General features: G+C 42.9%; 7 protein-coding genes and 2 non-coding genes across 9 annotated transcripts; 5 read left to right on the top strand and 4 right to left on the bottom strand.

The window, feature by feature from the left end:
* Positions 1 to 1,046: 1,046 nt before the first annotated feature.
* Positions 1,047 to 1,120, top strand: AWJ20_3385 (the record flags this gene model as incomplete). The annotated part of the gene is made up of 1 exon: positions 1,047 to 1,120. It is a non-coding gene; the product is annotated as a tRNA-Asn (tRNA).
* A 218-nt stretch (positions 1,121 to 1,338) lies between these two features.
* AWJ20_3384 lies at positions 1,339 to 1,412 on the bottom strand (the record flags this gene model as incomplete). Its single annotated transcript has 1 exon — positions 1,339 to 1,412. It is a non-coding gene; the product is annotated as a tRNA-Ala (tRNA).
* Positions 1,413 to 4,959: 3,547 nt separating this feature from the next.
* On the bottom strand, positions 4,960 to 6,816 carry TIS11 (Tis11p; the record flags this gene model as incomplete). Its single annotated transcript, XM_018880395.1, has 1 exon — positions 4,960 to 6,816. The coding sequence occupies one exon, from the start codon at positions 6,814 to 6,816 to the stop codon at positions 4,960 to 4,962; it is 1,857 nt and encodes a 618-aa protein (XP_018738219.1).
* Positions 6,817 to 10,066: 3,250 nt separating this feature from the next.
* AWJ20_3382 (uncharacterized protein) lies at positions 10,067 to 12,175 on the top strand (the record flags this gene model as incomplete). Its single annotated transcript, XM_018880394.1, has 1 exon — positions 10,067 to 12,175. One exon carries the CDS (start codon positions 10,067 to 10,069, stop codon positions 12,173 to 12,175), a length of 2,109 nt encoding a protein of 702 aa, XP_018738218.1.
* Positions 12,176 to 12,462: 287 nt separating this feature from the next.
* On the bottom strand, positions 12,463 to 12,792 carry smb1 (Sm snRNP core protein Smb1; the record flags this gene model as incomplete). The annotated part of the gene is made up of 1 exon (XM_018880393.1): positions 12,463 to 12,792. One exon carries the CDS (start codon positions 12,790 to 12,792, stop codon positions 12,463 to 12,465), a length of 330 nt encoding a protein of 109 aa, XP_018738217.1.
* Positions 12,793 to 13,479: 687 nt separating this feature from the next.
* On the top strand, positions 13,480 to 14,055 carry AWJ20_3380 (uncharacterized protein; the record flags this gene model as incomplete). The annotated part of the gene is made up of 1 exon (XM_018880392.1): positions 13,480 to 14,055. One exon carries the CDS (start codon positions 13,480 to 13,482, stop codon positions 14,053 to 14,055), a length of 576 nt encoding a protein of 191 aa, XP_018738216.1.
* A 348-nt stretch (positions 14,056 to 14,403) lies between these two features.
* Positions 14,404 to 14,781, bottom strand: YPT32 (Rab family GTPase YPT32; the record flags this gene model as incomplete). Its single annotated transcript, XM_018880390.1, has 1 exon — positions 14,404 to 14,781. The coding sequence occupies one exon, from the start codon at positions 14,779 to 14,781 to the stop codon at positions 14,404 to 14,406; it is 378 nt and encodes a 125-aa protein (XP_018738215.1).
* A 1,987-nt stretch (positions 14,782 to 16,768) lies between these two features.
* Positions 16,769 to 19,291, top strand: SPT16 (chromatin-remodeling protein SPT16; the record flags this gene model as incomplete). The annotated part of the gene is made up of 1 exon (XM_018880389.1): positions 16,769 to 19,291. The coding sequence occupies one exon, from the start codon at positions 16,769 to 16,771 to the stop codon at positions 19,289 to 19,291; it is 2,523 nt and encodes an 840-aa protein (XP_018738214.1).
* A 206-nt stretch (positions 19,292 to 19,497) lies between these two features.
* UBP3 (mRNA-binding ubiquitin-specific protease UBP3) lies at positions 19,498 to 22,926 on the top strand (the record flags this gene model as incomplete). The annotated part of the gene is made up of 2 exons (XM_018880388.1): positions 19,498 to 19,743; positions 21,058 to 22,926. The coding sequence occupies 2 exons, from the start codon at positions 19,498 to 19,500 to the stop codon at positions 22,924 to 22,926; spliced, it is 2,115 nt and encodes a 704-aa protein (XP_018738213.1).
* Positions 22,927 to 23,652: the final 726 nt, after the last annotated feature.

Below are 23,652 nucleotides of genomic sequence, written 5' to 3'. Positions count from 1 at the left end.
GTCCACTTACTGAACAACATCGACCGATCCTCCGCGACGCATCCCGTGAGCTGGATTTACCATCTCTTCTTGATACCCGAAAGGGTCTCAAAGCGGTCGCCTCCTTCCTTAAGGCGAATCCGTCACTTTTAAGCTAAGATAGCACGTTCTCTGAGGAGAATTAGCTAGCAGCGGTTTCCCCTGACCACTGGAGTAAATACTAAGGTTACTCAAAGGTGTTCAGGTTTTCCACTGCTCGGAAAGGGAGGTTCTGGGGAATCCGGCCTATCTAGCGCACATGTTGAAACCAACACGAAGGTATAGCCTGTAGGGGGCCAATAGTAGAATAGTCCTACTATCATTACGAGAGTATAGTAATATTTTTAATGTTGTTGTATAATTGTGTTAGGACTTTAATATTGATTATTATTATTATTATTATTATCCTAGTATCCCCGTAACCCGACCTTTACTTGGATCCTGATTCTTACATCTCAGGACTGAGTTCAATTCCCACAAATGCTCTAGAATTTAATGGAAGAAGAAATTTTATAAATACAGCTTTCTGATATGTATTAGACGAAAACTTTATAGGAATGTGATAGAAATAGGGTTAAAAAACTTGTTCCATCCGCAAAAGTAGGGGAAATCGTAACATGTGAAAGGAAGGAATGAATGAATGAATGAATGAATGAATGAATGGATAAATCTTGTTTAAAGTCCTATACTCTACATAATTAATAAAATTCAAATAATTTCCATCATTTACGCATTACCAGGAGGACTTCTCGCATTTATACCGGATTACAGGCTGTTTACTTTGCTTATTTTGGTTCGATATATTTGACGGCACTGTGAAAAGTGCTAAAACTGTTGATGGAAGACGAAAATTCCTCGAACAGGTAATGTGTAAATGATGGGATTGGAATTTATTTGAATTGTATTAATTATGTATACTATAGGACTTCCAACAAGAATTATTCGTTCATTCCTTCACATATTCGGGGTAATTTAAACAATACCAGATGACGTTGAAAAGAAAGACGACAATCGCAGAAGTCAATCATGACTTCGTGGCCAAGCTGGTTAAGGCGTGCGACTGTTAATCGCAAGATCGAGAGTTCAATCCTCTCCGAGGTCGAATTTTTTTGTTTCATACATTATATTTGTTGTAGGCTTAACGACTTCATGTTAAACTTGATACTATAAGCCATGACATAACATGCCTCGAGTCCAGACCGTTATGCACCGCCGAAGGGTAGGCTGGTGTATGATAGACATGGGCTCGAATTGTTGTGAGTAGCTTCTGGGCATAGATTTGGGTGGGCATCTAACATACAACGCAGAGCAAAAAAAGCTTGGACGAATCCGGAATTGAACCGGAGACCTCTCGCATGCTAAGCGAGCGCCATAACCAACTAGACTATACGCCCTAAGATTTCTTTTGTCAGAATCAGAATCCATGTAAAGGTCCGACTACGGGGATACTAGGGATACGGCGGCCGAGGGAGAACCATGATTGGATTCTGATTTAATTACTAATTTTTTTCACAGGACTATGTGTTACTTTTCTGAAATCACGCCACGCATCCGTGTAGATGTTTATACACGCTGTTCTGCGAAACCCGCTAGGTGACCATCCCGCGGCACTTCCGACGGCTGGTTGCGCGAGGTTGGCTCTTCAGCTGTCCATTTCTTACATCTTTTTGTAAGGTCGAAGGATATGTTGTATCCAGGTAGAGGCCCTGCGCGTCTTAGAAGTTAGTGTAAGAAGACTTAATGATAACTAAGCTTAGTCTTCCAACTTCTAAGGGAGACTTTATATATCTTGTATCACAGGGTTAGGTTACATGCTATTGACTGATAAGATAAGAGTTAACATGTAAAAGGAAACTTGTCTGACACTTCTTAAAGTGTTCTGAATTTACTTAGGTATATCCTACTTTGGTTGTTTGGTTTTGATATTCCGTTTAATTTCTGGGTAATGGTTTATTCTGAGGCTCACGGTAGTTCAGTTATGTCCCCGTTAAGCTAGATAGGAAAGGAACTCTTAAATATATATAAATATATCTTCATGGCGTACCATGGAACTATGCGAAGTGCTAAAACCGAACAACCTATACCAAGGCTTTTTTTTTTCATACAATTCAAATAATTTTAAATGATGGGATTTGAAATTATTTGGATTGTATTAATTATGTATAGTATAGGACTTTAAACAAGGTCTATTCACTCATTGCTAAAACCATATTTACTTTATTGAGCAAATGATGGGATCTGAAATTAATTGATTTTTATTAAGTATGTATAGTATAGAAGCTTTAAACTTGATTTATTGATTTATTGATTACAATTCAAATAATTTCAATTCATCATTTATATCACCAGGAGGTGGCCGTGGGTAACAATAAGTGCCGTTTCAAGCCTATTGAAGAAAGTCAAATATATGAAATTGTTGGAGAGCTAGAATATCTAACACAAGATCAAATAGCAACAGGAAAAGATGAGCTACTTAAGGGAATGCCATAGACCCCAAAGACTGAGCTCCGAGGATACAATTGATGATGTCAGTACGGTTGTCGAGATGTCGAATAGAAGGTACCTGCTTAATGTCGAACATAAACCAAACAGTCAAGCCGTAGTGCAAAGATTCTTTGATTCAATAGTGGATTGTTTATGTTGAAAGCAAATATAGCTAATATTAAGAGCGATGACAACTGTTAGAATTCCTTTCCGCGAACAGGGTAGTTGACTCTGTTCGTTGCTGAGTTTCTCAGAAGCATAAACAACTAACCAATCTGTTTTCAATCCTTTCTGATGTGGTTTCTGAGGCGCCTGTCGAAATGTTCGTAGTAAGCGTGAATCTCTGATTTGACCCTACTGGTTTGGGTATTATCGGTCGCAACTTTTAAATACTTTCTAACATTGATTGGCTAAGGCTCTTTACCTGCGCCCTAACCAACCAGTGAATTGGCAATTTCTGAAAAGTTATTGATAAAACACCTAAGCCTCTAGGCCGAAATAAAGACATTCCTTGATTCCACGTTAGGATATGGCCTCTTAACTCTTCGTTCTAGCAAAATCCTAATGAATTGCGTCAGCATCTAGTATGTGACCCAAAACTTAAGAGAAGTCCTAAAGCATTCATACTTATATTTCTTGACGATAAAATGTTCTTCTTTGGACATGGAGAGTACTTGATAGGTGTGTGAGACATAATCTGTTTTGGTATTCGATATTGGATTTTTTTTTTCCTGTAGAATATTATTCATGGCAGGCTGGAGCTTTACAGGTTTGTTAGGAAGCTCTAAAGAAAAAACAGAGCATTCATAATAACCAGATCAATTGTGAATGCCGTTTTTTCTCTATCTGGTGGCTTAATTAAATTTAATAACAGAGGACACAGGATATATCGAAAATTCTTGGCAATATGTAATTGCTCTAATAACTTGAATAAGTGATTTGGAAACCGTAATCTTCTCTTCTTCTTTTGACAAACAAAGCCGAGATTAGAAATGGCAAGGGACGTCGACGGTATGATAAGCTTCTAGAAAAGAGATTTATTAATCTGCTTGGTCAATTCTTGTTTTCGTCTTGAAATGTTCTTTCTTTATGTTTAGAAACCGGAAACTCTTGGATTTGAAATGTCAGTCATATCGATTTAGAAGCGTTTGGGAAGCTGAAAAACAAATTCAAAGTAGAATTACGCTTTCGCTCTCTCGTCTGCGTCTCCAAAAATAATCGCTGCGGTTAGGCCGGTTAAAGCTAATATACAGCCAAACTCGTCAATAAACCAACTGGTAAGACCGGTGACAATTGTTCATGGGGTCAAGAATGTTGAATATAAAGGTTATGACTGGCATGAAGGATAACGGCACTCCAGAGGTTATTAGATTTTAAAGTGATCCATGAATAAATAATAGATACACTTAGTATGGAAGCAGAAAAAAAATATTTGATTTTGGACAGGAGTATTCGAGCTATAGCCAGTACCGATAACTGCCAGCCAATGCCAAATCGACCAAATGATACCCGTTGAGGGATAAGGAAGCCTCACCATCCGATTTCTTCACCAATGCAATGTGACATTGAAACTACCATACCGAATGCACCACGAGGTACGAGATACAGAAGAGTAGACATCTCAGGAGAAAGTAGTAAAGCAAGCTCGCTTGATAACTTTTCCGTAAATTAATAGTTAGGAAAGCCTCCCAAGCCAGTCGCCCAAACGAGGAACGACATAGCCAGCGCCCGAGTATAGGATAGGTACATAGGTACATACCAACTCATCCAAGCAATATTCGTCGCAGGCCATTCCCAATTCAGAGACCGGATACTTCTTCTGCTCTTACTTAGAGCGACTAGGATTGCAATGGTAGGCGTCCACATCACGGCAAGAGCATATAGCTCAAAATTACCACCGTTTCTCATCTGATTATGCCGGAACATATATAATGAAAATGACAGTAAGCAAACTAACAAGGTACCAGACAATACTCGAGCCCAGGTCGGAAATCGTTCTACTCATTACCACAAGACCTCGTAATATTTGGTTATAAAGCTGAAATGACAATACTATCGTGTTACTCGTAACCAAGATGGGCAGCATGTAGAAATCGCCCAATATCCTGATCGTATCAGGAGGGGAGGCGGTTGACCAATGTCCAGTAAAAATGAACAGCTTTAATAAATATACAATAAATAAAATACATACAAAAGTTAAACAAGGAAATAAAACCAATGAACTGATTTAGTAGTATGCTCTGTAAAATGACGAGTATAAAAATCACATAAAATAGTTGAGCAATGAAAGAAGTCTGAATATGAAGAAGTCAATAGCTACTTCAACAGAAATATAAAAGAAGGCGAATCCAAACGTAGACAACAAAATAAATCAGTAAAACGGAACAAAGGGACAATACAGCCAAAATTCCGCCATAACCTGCGAAAAAAAGACTATCCAACACATAAACTCGTAGCTCATTGGGTATCATGGCGGAAGCAGCATCGGTCATTATATGAACAAGAACCCGTCTTAACCCAGTTTTGACAAGGTTTCGATCGCCATTTAGGGGGTCTATCTATGACTTTCAGCTCCTTATCACCATGAGCAAATTGACATTTTTCACCATATGGGCAGTTTCCACCAGTGCTCATAAACGAAGCACAAAGTTCAGTCTTATAAAGTTCAGTATTCGTAGTGGGTTTACCGGACTTTTTGCTATTAACAGCATTTTGACGAGCAATGTTGCTAGCAGGAGAGTTGGAAGCAGCTGATGCAACAGAAGATGACAGAGCATTTGCTGTAGGAGTCGATGGCGCACTGCTACCGGGAGACCCTGCTCCAGTCATCAAGTCTTCCTTTCTAAATCCAGACTTCAATCGTGACTGGTGGTTCGGAATTTGGGACTGTTGGTGTAGATGAGGTTGGAAATGGATATTTGTACCAGAAGAAGCTTGACTCAACCCATTATTAATGTTCACAGAGTTATGAGAGAACTGCTGCTGCATCTGCTGTTCATCAATCATCATCATATTATCAAAACCGTTTACCATAAGAGGAGGAGTCATTGACTGAGGAGATTGTGCCAGAAATGGAGATTGTTGTGATCCAACAGTAGATGCATTGGCAATTTGGCTCGGTCTTGAGCCTTTAATATCGGTGAAGACATAAAGTCCGGTAGAATTGTTGCTTGGAGGACTGTTTGAGCTAGATCCTCCTTCCTGGTACAGGTCAAAGCTAACAGAGTTGCTGATCCCACCACCAAAATTGTTATTATTTCGCTGATGGGACACATGGTGCTGGAAACCATGAGATTGTTGGTAAGTGTTAGCAGGGAATGGAGACTGGGTGGATAAACTTTGGTGACGAGTAAGGCCCGGATGGTGTGGAGGGGTTGACGGTGAAATACCCAAGCCAGCTGCTGAGTTGGATCTTCCAAAGAAAGGGGCCTGGGTTGACGACGAAGAAGTCGATCCAGGAATATTGGTATTGTGGCCCGACCCATGAGTTGCAAAATCAAAGGGAACAGATTTTGGAGAGAATCCAATGACCTGGTGAGGTTGCTGCTGCTGCTGCTGCTGTTGCTGCTGCTGTTGTAAATGTTGGTGTTGGTGTTGGTGCTGGTGCTGGTGCTGGTGCTGTGACTGCTGTTGGCCGCTCAAAGGATCCTGGAAAAATCCCATGGTATCATCAAAAGGTGTACCTGGAGCAGTACCCATTGCCTTATACGACGACGGCTTTGGATGGTATAGCGCACTAAGGCCAGTTACTCCATTACTGGGTTGAGGGGGGATCATAATACCAGAACTCGAAGGAGCGGCGCTGGATGTAGATGTAGCTCCGGGTCCAGTACCACTGGACGAGCCCCAAATTCCACCATCTTTGAAGAAAGAAGGAGTGGTTGCAGATCTAGCCAGTAAACTTGGCTGGGACGAAGCATTGGTAGTAGCTGATGACGACGAGGAAGACGATGAGCTAGGGGACGATGGAATCGAGTATGGGCCAATTGCAGAGCTGAGTCCCGATCCAATGCCAGATCCGATTCCGATAACATTACTATGTCTGGAAACAGGGAAGTGCTTAGACTGCAATGAGTGGCTCGAAGCGGTACTTGTGACAGGATTTGACCCAGGCCCGGAACCAGAGCCAGAAGCGCTGGCACCAGTAGAGGAGCCACTACCTACAGCACCACTTTGGCTACTAGACTGCCCTTTTCCATTCAAATTGGACCAGAGATCAGGAATACCTATTGACGAAGAGCCAATGGAAGCCGAAAAAGAGCCCAAGTTCACCGAGCTGGACGAGCCAGGAGTTAACGGAGAAGTTGTTGTCATGAGTTAAAAATCTAATCCGCCTCTGGAGCAAACACAAACTGAAAAAAAGATATGAAAATTAAAAAGAGAATGAGAGTTCCATATAAAGGAAATGAATCATAAAGTGGATTCTATGAGTCTAAATCCACAACGCCCTTTCTTTTAACAATAAATAATGAATAATCAGACCAATCAGCTGACTATAATAAATAACTAAAAATAAACAAACAGGACGTTAGACAATCCTATTCGAATATTAATAGAATAAATAAGGACACAATCCGATAGTACAGGGTATCGCCAACCGAGAAGTGTCCAAATATGTAATTCTGTGTTATACTGAGTAATCAACACTAGACACTACACTATCCACAGATTCACAAAAAGCGGTTACACAATGAAAACAAGCCTAGAGATACAAATGTCCAAAGTAACCAGAGAGTAAAATGCTGTAAGGAATAACCTATCAAGTGAAAACAGGGACAGGTATTGAAAGATAGGGCTGCTAGTGTCCTAAAGATGCAAACAGTGAATTACTCTGAAACACACTAATAAATATAATCAACAAAAAAATCCAACTAGTGAAAATTTTTGAACAAAAAATAAATAAGATGGAACGATATAAGGGAGGAAGCCAAAAAAAGTGAAGTAATAAATAAAAGTAACAAGCAGGTTTTATAAATCAAGTCACTTTTCTAGAATGAAAGCTCAATCTCCAAGCTAAATTTCCAACTGTTAATTATTCAAGTTCAGAGTTTGTTGAGTGTTTTGCGGTTTTATCACTTTGTGATTTGCAATATCTCTTTCGCAAGTAACAGGTTAATCACTTTTGTTAATATAGATAATTCTCTCTGTCAAATCCAATGACCACTGTGAAACGAAAGAATTAAGATATCGAAGGGAAAAAGGGAGTAGTAGTTCTTGTGTCAGAAAAAAGAACCTATGAGATTTAGGACTCTAACGAGGTAGAAGGAAAAAAAAAGAATGGGTACGTGCTTTATTTGACCTTACCTCGTACTTGCCTTACTCAGACCAGAGTTTTTTTTGAGTGGGTAAAAAACATGCTGCAGGGTAGTTTACCCCGACATAGTGATTAAAGACAACCTGGAGCACAAACCTAGCCCTTGAAATTGGCGCCATTTAATAGGCGAATGAAGTAAAGTTTAGGGCCGGTAAGACAGGAACTCGATAAAACAATCGGGTTATATATTACCAGAACCGGACGAGAGTGGGTAGAGAAGCAGACGCTGAAATGGAGGGGCACTGAGGGGCATTGAGGGGCACTGAGGGGAGGGTGAGCATAGGTAGGACGGGTAGGGGGGCCGGGGGGAACAACCCGAAAGAGTATACTTATTTAAATATGATTTGTATATGTCCAAACAGATCTATGAAAATATGAGTATAAATAATTGTCAATATGCCCATTGGCCAACAATGTAGTTAGCATAATCAGCTTCCAACAACAAATTGATGCAGATACTTCCACTGGTTCTACCCACTACACTGCTGCCATTCTAGCACTAAATGACAAGTAGCAAGAAAGCCGCTAAAATGACGGCCGACGCTGGCTGCAGTCGGACTGCCACGAGACGGATGCGTTCGTTCAAGTCGGCGGCAGTTCGAGCAGAGAAGCTAATATATAGCAATTGCTACTGTGCTGCGACGCATGCAACCTGATTTGCATGATCCCACTTTACCATGCTCAATGTAAATTATAACCGTTAGAGAATATTATTAAAATCGGAAGCAATTTTATCCCGCAAAAGCAAGCTATTTGTCTGCACCCCCCATTTAGGGCAGCAGCGGCATATCGCAGAATGCGAAGCACAGAGAAGGTAACATCCACATGAGCTGCAATATATATATATATATATATTTTCAGGGGGAAACGAACAGTTCCAAAGAAGGACTCATAAGGAGGGGTAGTCTCATCAATCGACAGAAGAGAGTTCTTGAGTAATATATAGGAGAAGGCGGAAAAAGGAAACGGTGGACAGGAGAACGAAGGAAGGAGGGGTAAGAGAGAGGGGGGGTAAGGGGGGCAGCCTGGATGGGGGCCGCTAGGGTGGTCATTCACCCCACTTAGGCAATTGTTTCAGGAGCTGCGACCTGTTACCCTGTGAGCCAAATATACTATAGTTTGGTGGGTAACGCAGCCTGGATCGTCCAATAATCACCAACTGCAGTGAAATAGGCTACTGCAGAAGCTATTGCAGAGGAGAAAAAGCCATTAACGTCATAGGTGGTTGTAGCTTTGTCGACATGGATAAGAGATTCCACAGAAACTCAAAGCTAGGTAGCCATTGAACCTGCTCCGATGTAATGGCTATTGGCTACAAAGTAGCCGCGTTTCCAACAGAACATCTAGTGCAGCTTCAGAAGTCAGAAAAAACTTAGTTTAAAAGTGGGTGTAATAAAATAGCAAATATACAGCGTGTACCAATATTAGTCCCAAAATCAACAAACAAAGTATATTACAAATACAAATGTGAACGAGTTACATTCTTACCCTTTAAAATGAGAAAAACCAAACTCTAACCAGGTCGACACCTCAGCACTTGCGCTTTAATGGTATTATTTCCCGTATTAGGCTAAATATCTTTGATGACTATATCGAGGATAATGTAGCCTGTTTCCGACTTTCTCCTAATGTCGGTATCGCTGCTCCTCGCCCCTTTAGATCAGAAGAGGGGGTTGTTAGACGTAGCATAAAGTAGCATAATGACTATAGTATATAGATATCGGACCCTGCGTAATCTGAGACGTCACGTGCCTTATGTATATTTTCTCGACAAAGCATCAACGACTCAAGATCCCACCGACTAATAGCCATCCTCAGACTTTCAACCACTAAAACGAAGTAAGCGAAGTCAGGGCGTCTGGGGCAGAGCCCCAGCTGCCGGAGGCTCACTGGAAGCCTTTAGGTGGCAGGAATCAGGGGTTCAGTTCAAACGCTAGCGCGGATGCGCATCTACTGGGATCGTCGCATGTAAGGGTTCAGCCGGTAAACAGCCCCTGAAACTTATCTGAATTACCGAGACGGCAGTTTCAAGTTAGATTTGATGAGAGACAAATAATCGAAAATAAAACCTTCTGACTATTCTGCATAACCGCAGGTAAACGTCCTGTGGATTAAGGTTAATTATCGGCAACTCTGCCTGCTTCAAGTGCAAGGGTGACCAAGTGCTTAATTGAATATCTCAGTAGTGACAGTCAGTGCCGTCTGTGGCAATAATAATACCGATTAAGTTGCTGTTTCTTGACTGTTTTAATGTCCTTTGTCACACCCTCTAGACAGGGTAGTAATGTCAGACGGTATTCCAGACGGATTCCACATTCTGACCGGACAACCTCAGCATCAGCATTAGCATCAGAACCAGTATCTACTCCGATAGCATCAACAGACCGAATAGCAGAGTCCTTAGCGGAGCGGCCTGCTTTTTTAGACTTAGGGTATGAGGTGCGACCAGATCCGGAACTTAATCAAGCGTCAAATATTCCCAGTGTGGAAGATTATGGTATGATTCGTACGGCCGGCTTTGGTTCAGAATTAAAGCAGGGCCAATTGGATTCCACTGCACCGTTCGACATAACACAAGAATTGCAGCGCCTAGATCTAGATTTGAACCTAAACTTAGAGCCTCTGGATGTGAAACATGGTAATGGCAATGCAAACTCTCGTGCCAAGACTGTTAAGGATGGCAGTGGTGGTGGCCATGGCTATGGCCACCACCGCAAAAAAATTCCTAATTCGTTTCTGTCATCGTTTCGGATCCATGAAGCTTTGGTCGAGAACCTGCAGATTCTTCCCGAGAAACTTGTTCATGATCTAAATCGTTGGGTCACATGCTTTGTATTAGTTCAGTTTGATGTGGACGTAGGGCCAGATTTGAAAATCATTCGTCCTGCTATCCGATTTTCTGAAGAAGAATTTAAAACTATTTGCTTTTCATCCCTGCCCGAGCATACCTCAAATAACAACGGCGAAGATGACGATAACATTGACAGGATCAACCAGTTTCACACTTTTCGTTTCGTTCATGGAACCACTACCATGTATGCGAACTGCTTTTTCTCGCAGTGCAGAGATTCGTCCAGCTCTAGAGGCTATTTGCAGGAGTCACTAGTAATTATCTCAAGACACTACTTCCCATCACTATTTCAGTCTTGCCTGAATGAAATCATGGCCCCGCATAATAGCTTTTTAAACTGCTCTTTGGATAGTAAAGTTCCTTTACTGGATACTGCCATTAATAATATTGCACAGTGGCCGGACGTGGCTTACGATAAACAGCTGGAGCTCGGATTTTTAGGGTCAGTCATTGAAACGACGCTTCCTCAAAAAATTCTTGTTAATCCATTGAGCAACCAAAATATTTTAGAGTCATGGGAGCACACTTTCATATCCATGTTTCAAGATTTGTCCGACCTGTACACTCTGTATGAATGTTTGCTTCTTGGTAGGCCGATTATAGTATATGCCCCTTCTCCACACCTTTGTTCTACGTTTATCCATACTATCGTTGATTTAATAAGACCCGTCCCATACAATCGCAATATTCGTGAATATGTCACTATACATTCGTTTCCGACAAATTTCAGTGAAGGAATCATAGGTTTTACCAACCCTTTTTTACTGAAGGGGATAGATTCAACGAGTGCACAACCTCGATCTGAAAACCTGGCGCCATCCACTTTGAATAGTATATCCACGAGCATTCCATCAACTGTGGTTGCAGAGGCCAGTAGTGAAATTGTGGACCGGCCCAGTGTTCCGTTTGTATTTTTACTCTCGAATAGCATGTCAGCATCAGCCGACCCTCAACTAGAAGAAGAGAAGAAGCTTCGCAATCTAGTGAAACACTCCAACAGGTCTATTACAAAGAACCGGTACCTAATGCCGGATTATAAATTTCTTGCCTCAATATCAATGGCTATGACAGCCAAACCCGATCCGAATGCTAATTCTATTGATCATCTAATCCGATTCCACTTTGCAACCCTTACTTCACGACTCATATCGCCGCTATCTGCATATTTCGGGACTCATCTTGAGTTTAATGACCGCATATTTCACAGGGAGTTGGCAAAAGAAGATTGGAACTCCAACCTGAACAAATTATTCAATGTTCACTCCAGTCAAACAATGCTTCACAAAATCTCTGCGCGTGCTTCCTTCTTCACATCAGTATCTCGCACCACCACCACTACTTGTAAACAACTATTTTACAGGGAATTTGTGTCTTCCCCTAATATGGCACTCTGGCTTAAAGGCAACGGAGTGTCGCGTCGCGATATTGATGCCACTCTCCCACCTCCTACCTCACCACAGTCTCCCAAGACACCCAAAACCCCAACTAGAAAGCTCTACTTCCTTTAATGATCGATGACTTAATGACCAAATATTATTCGCCAGGGTAGTACCTCCGGCAGTTTGCATCCCACCCTCTCTGACATTGTTTGAGGCTCTTTGTCCAAGTTCCAAGCATCTTGCACACAAGAAAATGGACAATTCAGTTCAGAGCACCGCTCCAGGAAATATCGCTTTGCACAAAGGCGACAGAATTTGAAATGCCGGAGGCATCAAATCTAGTTGATAAAGCATTAAATAGGTTTCTTTGTATATGGACGAATCATGAAATAAAAAAAGATACACAAGCTAAATGGCTATCGACCCCCAAAGCCTGGAGGTGGCTGAAATCCGGGAGGAGGACCAAAGCCCGCTGGCAGTCCAGCTGGTGCTGAGGTACGAACGGGGCCAACTAGCGAAGGCCCTGATGGTGGTGCAGAGCCTCGAGTAATGCCTCTCGCAGAACCAGGACCAGGTTTTATCACGCCCAATCTTCCAGCTGTATCTGAATTTGTGGGTGAAGACTCGATGCTAACTGAGATTACCGTCTCACCCCTTAAAATGATCAGTCCTAAAGTTCTTCTTTCCTCAATTTTGCTCTTTTTTGTCGTACGAAATTCTTCCGTATCTGATAATACAAGGTTCATGTACTTGTCAAATGCAAGTAATTCACCAACTAGCTGGCGGCCGTCCACTGTGATGACTCGTAGGCGGTATTGGATTAAATCCGCCATTTTAACTTTTTTAAGAGACTGTGAGAGTTAGTATTAAATACAAAATTAGTGACACAAGCAGATATCATGAAAGCGAAAGTGCTGCTAATTCAACCAAACCCCTACTTACACTCATTTTGCCAGCTAATCGCCAATATATTCTAACTGACAATCAACTCCCTAACTTTGGTTAACGTTGGTTCACCAAAGTTAATATTTCACAAGTCACGTGACCACGAATCTGGAATACCACGGCGACGACGTAGTCCGTTATAGAGATGGATGTATCATAATGACAAACGAAGCCAGGTCGGAAGAACTACCTACATAAGCACATTAGCTAATATGTTGCTTTTTGAAGTCTATTAAGATGGCAGGAGATATATGAAAGAAAGATTTTTCTTCTGAATCCACAGATCATTCTCGAAGGTAACATTTCTGACTTTACTGTTTCGCTCTATAATTCATATATCGAGGGATCGAGTTTGGATGCAGCGCCAGAAAGAGTGAAATTTCTATATAAACAAGGCTGGCTGCCAGATTCGGGTTGGAATTTATATACACTAATTTTTTGATCCTAGAAACGTGGAAGATTGCCAATTGGCCATAACAAAGAAAAAAATGACTGAAAATGAAGAAACTTTGAAGAGAAAAGCCGAAGAAGTGCCGGTCTCCACAGAAGAAGTCAAAAAGCTGAAGGAAGAAACAATTAGTTCGGGTTCAACAGACGAAGGTGCGCGAGCAACTAGCGAAGAATCTACCAAAGCCCCCACTGCTGAGGCTACAACTGAGTCCAAACCCGAGTCTGTGGAAGCAGTGAGTGAACCAATTGCTGAGCAAGAGAAGTCTGACAAAGGAAAGGGCAAGGCCAAGCTCCGAGGAAAGGTATCGTCGCGTTATGCTGATGCTCCAGAGGAAGACAATGAAGATGAAGATGATGAAGACGATGAGGAAGATGAGGAGGGAGACGACATCGAGGTGTCAGCTGTAGTAGAGGAAGAAGAAGAAGAGGACTCGCTTGAAGAAATCGACACATCCAATATCATTCAAGGTAGACGTACCCGGGGCGTTACCATTGACTACCAAAAGACACTCGAAAAGATGCAGCAGGAAGAGGGTACTAATGGTAACCTCGACGATGAAGATGAAGATGTCGATGCTGATTTCAAGGCACCTGCTGACGAGCCTGCGAACTAGAGCTGTGCACATGTACTCCACACATACCTACCTATTTATATATATTCATGCTCTGTCAGTAAGCTCGCCTACCTCTGAGGGGACTGGGGCTCTGCCCTGGACCGCGTGGCTCTTGCTTTGCAAAAAAGCTGCTCAGCTTTGTGGGCAGCGAGAGAAAACAAATACAGTCTAGACTAGAACAATCGAGACTCGACTCGAGTGAAATGAGACGATCAACCACGGTCTGGGGCGGAGCCCCAGCCGCCGGACGCGAAAAGACACCACAACACAACCAGCAAAACAAAATCACATTAAACAGAGACACAAAGAAGACGAGGCAGTTAAATATTTTACCCTGGAGGGAATAGGTTAACAACATTGGCCCGACTTGCCCTGCTTGTTGTCATCGGGTTGAGGAGTGAAGCTGATAGTCTGGCCCTGAGAAGGCTTGGACTGGGCGAAGTCGGCCTGCAGGCTCTGGTCAGCGTAGAGTCGGTAGATTTCAGTGAGAATATTCTGGAATGCGAGCTCGACGTTAGTGGCATCAAGGGCCGATGTCTCAATGAAAAGAAGTTTGTTCTCAGCAGCAAAGTTCTTGGCCTCATCTGTGGGAATGGCTCGTAAGTGCTTCAAATCGCACTTGTTGCCAACAAGCATGATTACGATCTGAGCGTCGGCATGCTCTCGCAACTCGCTGAGCCATCTCGTGACATTCTCATAACTCTCTTGTTTCGAGATATCGTACATCAACAGAGCGCCAACAGCTCCTCTGTAATACGCACTGGTGATGGCACGGTATCGCTCCTGGCCAGCAGTATCCCAGATCTGGGCCTTAATAGTTTTCTCGTCCACATTAACTGTTCGGGTGGCAAATTCGACGCCAATGGTGCTCTTTGAGTCCAAGTTGAACTCGTTTCTCGTGAATCTACCCAAGATATTGGACTTACCAACGCCAGAGTCTCCAATCAGAACAACTATTAAAAAGTTAGCAATCTAGATCACATATGACAAGGGGGGAGAAAAAAAGCCATTTCTCCATGAACCCATAAATCATCGAACTACGCTCGAGTCGTTATCATGCCGACAACATAAGTAAATCTATATGAAGCCAGACTCATAGCTGACATTCAGTGCAGCCGTCTTACATCCAGATTTTAACATCCTCAGAAAAGTCCCTTAACAAAGAAACCAGATGAGTAAGAAGAGGAGCAATCAAGAATAGAGATCACCTGAGATAGCTGTCATTTGAGAACTATTGCACACTCATGATAGGACAGGAGCAGGAAGACTCAAAGACAACTGGCATGAACAGCAGTGTCGGTCGCAGTGGTCCATCCCGGCCCCAGAGAGAACAAATGACTGATAATGACACAGACTTACCTTTGAAAAGAAAATCGTACTCGTCACCCATGTTGATTTGAAAATGAGATGTATCAGACAATTAATATTAATTTCCTAGCGGGGGTGTGTTACAGTTGTATTGTTCGAATGAGAAGGCGGCGGTTTTGTTTTCAACCACTCTGCTACTGCTCAGAATAGATTCCCAGCCGTGGTAACAAGCGGGCAGTTAAATTTGAAGAATATCCAAGCCCGTTGGGAGTTTGCTGGCATCTGTTCGATACGCCGTGCTGCAAGCTTTGGGCTGGCCTGCGTCGCGTGGTGGGTGACGTGACAGGCTGCCGGATAGCTCTCGCGGCTTGGAGAAAAATAACCCGAGATGCCACGGCTTATATCGCAGGAGACAACCTGGGAGTACTAACTAATTCGACCACTGAGAGAGGTTTTAAGAGGCCACAACTGGAGACTCTTTACACGGGGAGACATTGACCAGTATTTAAAAAACACGACTTATATGCCAGTGTAATTAAACTGAGCAAGTGTTGGACCGCAATTTAAGGTTTGTAAACACTAAATGCAGGGGTTATTGGGCGTCCGAATCAAGAGCTTGGTTCGCTAAGACTTAGCGCGGCAGCGGTACTTTTGAGGGCAAGTTTTGAGGGCAAGGGTATTATTTTCAATTAACAGCATCGTCGCGTTTGCTTGTAGTCAAGAAGACATCGACACGCGGGAACACCAACCTGGCGACTCAATTGTGTATAAAAAACCATGTCGGAGATTGTGATTGATCATACGACGTTTCGTAAGCATGTACACATTCTGCAACGCAAGATCAAAGAGAATGACGCGTTGCTTGCTGGCGCTTCGTCTGTGGTGATTGTAACTGGCAAGCCTAACCAAGAGAACCCATATATCAAGAGCTCGGTTCTTCATGTAAGTTGGGTGGTAAAATCTTTGATTAGATGTCCATAGCCTCAGATGTGTGATTATCTATGAGTACTTTGATACTCTGACAACGAAAAGTCCATAGAGGAATCTGGCTTCCATGATACTAACTTAATAGACGTGGTTATTGGGATATGAGTTTCCATCGACAGCCATTGCCGTGACCAAGGATAAAACATTTTTTGTGACGTCGTCGCAAAAGGCCAAGCATTTAGACGCGATCAAGGGAAAGGACGTTGTTGTTTGGACTCGTAATAAGGACCCCGAGCACAATGCCAAGCTTTTCAAAGACTTCATCTCAGAATTGAAGTCACAAGGCTCTACAGTGGGTTTTCTACAAAAGGACAAGTTTACTGGCCCATTTATCAAGGAATGGGAAGATGCAATCAATCCGGTTGTCGAAAATAAAGAGATTAGTCTAGTCGATGTGGCGGCGGCTATCTCCAGCAGTATGGAAATCAAGGATGAAGAAGAATTGAGAGCAGTACGAGCTGCTTCAAAAGGAAGTCTGGGTATTATGACCCAATATTTTGCTGATGAAATGTCGACATTCATAGACGAAGAAAAGAAGATTACCCATGCTAAATTTGCTGAAATCGTTGAAAAGAAAATCGATGATACCAAATTTTTCAAACAAAAGGAACTCAAGCTAGGTAGCGAGTTTGATGCTGGCCAACTTGACTGGTGCTACACACCTATTATCCAGTCTGGTGGCAAGTATGATTTGCGACCGTCAGCAGTCTCGGACGATAGAAGGCTAGAGCCAGGTGTAATTATTTGTTCTTTGGGTTTACGATACAAGTCGTACTGCTCAAATATTGGTCGCACTTATCTAATTGACCCAACCAAAGAACAAGAAAATAACTATAACCTTCTTTTGGCAGTCCAAAAAGCGGTGCTCTCGACCATCAAGGAAGGTACCACTTGTAAACAGCTATATACAGCGGCTATTGACTACATCAAGTCCAAGAGCCCAGATATGGAAAAGTATTTTGTGCGGAACGTAGGATGGGGTATTGGTATTGAGTTTAGAGATTCTGCCTTGTTGTTAAATGCAAAAAACAATCATGTGCTTAAGGATGGTATGACTCTGAACGTCACGGTTGGATTCGCCGATATCCCTCTGGAAGGATCGAGTTCTCAGTATAGTCTGTTGATCACAGATACCGTGAGAGTGGCAGTCGATGGGCCTATTGTATTCACTGACTCGCCTAAGACTAGAGGTGATATATCATTTTATTTCAAGCAGGACGAGGAAGATTCGAAAGTTAATGTTAAAAAGGAGAATTCGGCTGCTGCAAAGGCCAAAGCAGCAGCAGCCAATGCCAGAAGCAGCGCTATCCTGCGTAATAAACTTCGAACGGAAACGTCAAACCAACAAGAAAGTTCAAATGAAAAGAAGAGACAGTTGCACCAAAGGGAACTACACGAAAAAATTCAGAAGTTGGGTGAGCAAAAGTATGCTAGCGGAACTGCTGGATCTGGTGATGAAAATAAGGTGGTGCTACGTAAATTTGAGTCATACAAGCGAGACTCTCAACTACCACCAGCTGTAAAAGACCTCCGCGTTCAAGTAGATGTCCGTGCGCAATCCATTATCTTACCTATCAACGGTAGACCTGTACCATTTCATGTGTCTACCTATAAGAACGGATCCAAGAACGAAGAAGGTGACTATGTATATATAAGGCTCAATTTTCATACTCCTGGTGCTGGTAAGAAGGAAGAAATGCCATTTGAAGATCCTGGTGCCCAATTCGTGAAGAGCATTACTTTCCGATCGCGTGATGCTGATAGAATGAATGATGTTTTCAAAAGAATTTCTGACCTGAAGAAGGAGGCTGTTAAGCGCGAAACTGAGCGAAAGGAGATGGAAGACGTTGTTGAACAAGATAAGCTGATTGAAATTAGAAACCGTCGTCCACAGCGGTTAGATTCTGTTTTTATTCGGCCTGGCCCTGAGGGTAAGAGAGTGGCTGGTAGTTTGGAAATCCATGAGAATGGTGTCAAGTATCAGTCGCCCGTGTCTTCGGACCACAAAGTGAATATACTTTTCTCGAATGTTGCGCACTTGTTTTTCCAACCTTGTGATCAAGAATTGATTGTGGTAATTCATTTCCATCTCAAAAACCCAATTATTGTTGGTAAGAAGAAAACTAAAGATATTCAATTCTACAGAGAAGCTTCGGATATGGCTTTCGATGAGACTGGTAACAGAAAGAGAAGGTACAGATATGGAGATGAGGACGAATTAGAGCAGGAACAAGAGGAGCGTCGTAGAAGAGCTGCTCTTAACAAGGAGTTTAAGAACTTTAGCGAAGATATTGCTGCTGCCTCAGGTGGTCAGCTTGATGTTGATATCCCATTCCGAGAACTGGGATTTTCTGGTGTACCTTTCCGTTCCAACGTTCTATGTCAGCCTACCACTGATTGTTTGGTGCAGCTTATCGACCCACCCTTTTTGGTAGTTACTTTGCAAGATATCGAAGTGGCCCATTTGGAGAGAGTTCAGTTTGGTCTTAAGCAATTTGACCTGGTGTTTGTGTACAAAGACTTCACTAAGCCTGTTACTCATATCAACTCAATTCCCATGAGTCAGCTCGACAGTGTTAAGGACTGGCTCAACGAAATGGACATCCCTCTTTACGAAGGACCCGTGAACCTTAACTGGGCCACTATCATGAAGACAGTGCTTGCTGACCCACATGAGTTCTTCAAAGGCGGTGGCTGGAGCTTCTTGTCTACCGAGAGTGATGGCGAAAGCGGTGCCGAGGAGTCTGAAGAAGAGAGTGAGTTTGAGGTTTCTGACGAAGAGCCTGAAGACGAGGAGGAAGAAGAAGATGATTACTCTGACGAAGATTCAGAAGACTATGATGGTTCTGAGGAAGAGGAGTCTGGCGAGGATTGGGATGAGCTCGATGCCAAAGCCCAGCGCGAAGACGCCAAAGAGTCTGCCGAGCGTAAGAAACGCTAGCTTTGTATTAACATATGCAATCTGTAGCTAATATAAATATATATATGTTATTTATACTATTTAGGTTGGGATTACAACTGACTGGTTGTGTCCGATAACCATTTTTCGAACGAAGAGAACCTCCCCTCAGGTACCAGTGGAAGTCCCCAACCAGCCGTATTAATACCGAAGTTGCAGGTTGACGCGTCGTTAACATTAAACCACCCATGGACTGCCCGTCCAGTAGCCCTCTTGAAAACGTAGATAAGGCGATTCGGGACATATTCGATGCTCTACACGATGGCGAGATATGTGAGGAGGAGAAAACCAACCTCTTTGTGACATTGAACTACCTACTTCCAGGCACATTTATTGAAGCGTTGAATATTATAGAGGCAGAGAAAATTGTCAAGTACAAACAAAGGGAGCAACCAGATCGAACTCTGTGGTCGATTGATCTGGGAGTAGGGCTAGTCAACCTCGACTTGTGGATGTGTACATGTTCCCAGTACCTCAAAGCTATGATTCTTGACAAATCACAGTCAGGTCGCCGTTGGAAGTGTGCCTGCAAGCACATTATCGCAGCCTATATCTCCAGCCAGGAGTATCGCTTCTTGGAATCTAGCCGCCGACAGCCTGTCTCGGTACCTTATGACGAGTTCATCTGGCTTCCTCTCACCAATGTTTCCGTAGTTTAATGTAATTCTGTGAACGGATGAAGGGGGTATGCCTTCGGCGGCCGGAGCAGAGCCCGCACCCAGACCACGCTTGCACCTACTTCGCATGAGACGACTAGAGTCTATAGAGATCACGATTCGCCCATACCGAGTAAGTTATGTAGTCACCGCTGAGTTCTATATCCTCCTATTTTGTCAAAACATCTTGCCCAAAGCTGTTGTTGCTGGGAGAATTTGTTGGTTCACAGGAAATTCAGGGGTATTTCAGGGTGCTCAGGGTGGCCTGCAGCAATCGGCAGCATCCGGTGAAATTCCCATCATAGATTCCCAACCAGCTTCACCTAGCAGACTGGCTCAAACAGAGCATCAGTGGTCGATGTTATGTCTGTTGTACCCTCTCCAATAGACTAAAAAAAATAATTCAAGTGATTCCACAAGATATATATAAACAGCTTTCTATATAAACAGTCTAACCGGCAGACAGAAATAGGTCGGAGTTAGTCACGATTGCACTATTGCGGCGCCAAGTGTTATGAGAAGTACGGCTGCAGACAATCGTCAATCCCAACCCAACTAACTAAAGTGCTTGGAATTTAGATTTGTCAAGAGTTTTTCAAAATACTGCCAACAACTTTCAACAAAACTCCAATATATTACTCGACTACGATATTTGCTTCTAGCTTCTTGCTATACTAATACCTCTGCTTGTATCGATCAAAGCTAATAGGCTCTAATTTGAAACTCATTTACAATTAAAGACGAAACAGAACTTGATAGAACTCCCAGGTGAAATTTAGATCAGGCACCTTTTCTGTGTATTTCAACATGAGCATTGGTCCTGAAACGGACTTTATACCTGTAAATCTGGATGATGTGTATATAACTGAACTACGGAATAAGTACAGGGCAGGACTAGTCGTAAGTATATGGGGATCATTACTCTCAGTTTATTTCATGTGGCTTCATATATTGAAAGGCTAAAACATCCTGATGGAATTTTATATTGGTGATACTAAATTCTCATGGGCTGTCTGTAGTAATAGTTATAGAACCTAACAGAGGCTCTAGAGCGTTCCCTGGTATTCGCCAAATGCTGGAGATTTCCCAAAGCGAAATAGAGTGTGGAGATGGAAATCTCTGGGCCAGGACCTTCGTGATGTTGCATGGCCACGACCAGCGCCAATAGCGACGTCATCTACTTCAGCATCACCACCAGCATCAACATCACAAGCATTATCATCAGCATCAGCATCAGTATCAGCATCAGCATCAGCATCAACATCAGCATCTGTTCCTGCATCTGTTCCAGCATCCACTCAGTCACCATCCGTAGCATCTTTGCAACCCATAGCACCTGATCCAAAATCTACAACGACTTCTTCCCCACACAAACGTCAACCAATAGCACCGAGTTCGATAGATGCTAGTTTAGGGTCTAAACCACGAGCATGGGCCGACATCGCACGGCCAGCTCTAGCTAAACCACAGTTACCTGCACCAACGAGCTCTGAGCCGTCTGTTAAGGCCCCCTCAACAAAGTCAAATACTCCTGGCATCAGCACAACGGTGGCACCTAGAACAGCGACGAATGTTGCTGTGGCATCGCAGACACCTGATGTGTCTGCTAAGCAGTTTAATGGAACGATGAGTACTGGAGCGAATGGAACCACGAAAACAAACGGCTCTACCATGGAGGCAACTAACAAACCTACTCCTACGAATAGCACTCTGCCGTCAAACGGTGGTATTACAATACCTTCACCAGTGGTGACCGCAGCTCCTCCATTAGCACTCACGCTGGGGAAAGCCACATCCCTATATAATTACAACAGTCGACGTCAAGCAGATCATGCCCGAGGACTGGTCAATCAAGGAAATATCTGTTTTATGAACTCAGTTCTACAGGTTCTCACCCATTCTGAACATTTCTACAGTCTTATTATGAGCTTAGGATCATCTGTTCAGCATAAAATGATTAGTGATACACCAATCCTTGATGGGTTAATTGAATTCATGACTGAATTCAGTTCCCCAAATCCCAGCCCTTACACGGCAGATTCATTCTATAATATTATTATACAGAACAGCCGGTTCCGTCATTTGCAAAGAGGTCGGCAAGAGGATGCTCAGGAATTTTTGGGAATGCTTTTGGAAAGTCTTGAAGATGAGTTTTTGAAAGCTGAGAAGCTGGAATCGGATATTGATGGTGCAATTAGCGCTTACAGCACACCGCTATCAACTGCTAATAATTCGGCCAACAGTACAGCACCCAACTCTCCATCTATGGCGGCTTCTATGACAGCAAATGCCGCTTCATGGGTTGAGGTAGGCAAGAAAAATAAACCTCTTCAATCTCGTTTTTCAGGCGGTGGAGTAACGAACACACCGATTGGCAAGCTCTTTGGTGGCCGATTCAAGTCTGTGCTAAGCTTTCCCAGTCAAAACAAACCGCCGTCTATCACTTATGACCCATTTCAACATGTTCAGCTCGACATTTCGGATGAGCGTGTTACCAGCATAGAGGAGGCCATTGCTACCATGTGCGAACCAGAAACTATTTTATATTCGACCTCCCAAAAGGGACAGACCAAGGCCACTAAGCAAGTACTTTTTGATATTCTGCCCCGTGTTCTCATTGTTCACCTTAAAAGATTTACGTATTCATTTGATTCGTGGGGAACGGGAAGTGATACTGACGATGTCAAAAAAATCACCAAACCAATCTCATTTAGTGACGATCTGACAATCTCTACGCCAGATAATGTACCCCACAAGTACTCATTATTTGCTGTGGTGTATCACCATGGCCCATCTGCTACCGTCGGCCATTATACGGTAGACGTCAAGTCTCGAACAGGATGGACTGGTATCGACGACATCTCCTTAACCAAGATCCATCAACCGGGCACTCTGTCTCCGGACAATTCAATATCCACCAGCAAAACTGCATACTTGTTATTTTACACTTTAGATAAATAGACAGGATCTTTACCAATAAAACATGCATGTTTAGTAGTAGATAGTACCCGGGCATTAGTTCTCACCTAGGGTCTGGAGGCTCTGGGTCTGAGCCAGAGCCTCCAGACCCTGTAGAGCTGTCGCCGTTGGATTTGTAACATGTTTTCTTTCTCTGAGAAGTTCATGGGAGCCAGTGAACACCGCAGGATATTGACGACTCGAGTCACCCCCTGTCGTCCACACGTATTGAGCAGCCAGGTGGCCAGGCCGGTTGTCAAGTCGACTGAATTGCGTACGCAAGGGAAAGTTGGACAGGGGTACAGGCGAACGCGAATCGCTCCTATATGCATGTACGTAATCTCATGAAAACACCCCTGCGGTACATCGTCTCTTGGGATCGAAAAGCATGGTTCGGTAGACGCGAATAAAGTATAAACAGCAGTTGGATACCAGAAAAATAACATGGACCGGGAAATTGCTCTGGTAGCTGGGGCCCTGCTCCATTCCCCCGCGGCTCCTATTTCTTCGCTCGAATCCCTTCAGCTACGATTCCGCAATGTCCTAGCAGCCAAGCGGAGCTCTATCTGTTTGTCAGAAAAATCTGATGGAAGTTTTAAAAAGAAAATAGAATAAAATTTACAAAAGTATTCAAAAATAATAATATAAATATTAGATCAAAAATACATGAGAAATAGAAAGAAAAAAGAATAGAAAAAGCTCCTTGCAAAAAACGTTATCAAGTAACAT

The sequence above is a fragment of the Sugiyamaella lignohabitans genome, chromosome B (assembly GCF_001640025.1).
Source record: "Sugiyamaella lignohabitans strain CBS 10342 chromosome B, complete sequence".
NCBI classification, from domain to species: Eukaryota; Fungi; Ascomycota; class Dipodascomycetes; order Dipodascales; family Trichomonascaceae; genus Sugiyamaella; species Sugiyamaella lignohabitans.
The sequence above is the reverse complement of the archived record's forward strand: the minus strand, read 5'-3'. Positions and strand labels throughout refer to the sequence as shown.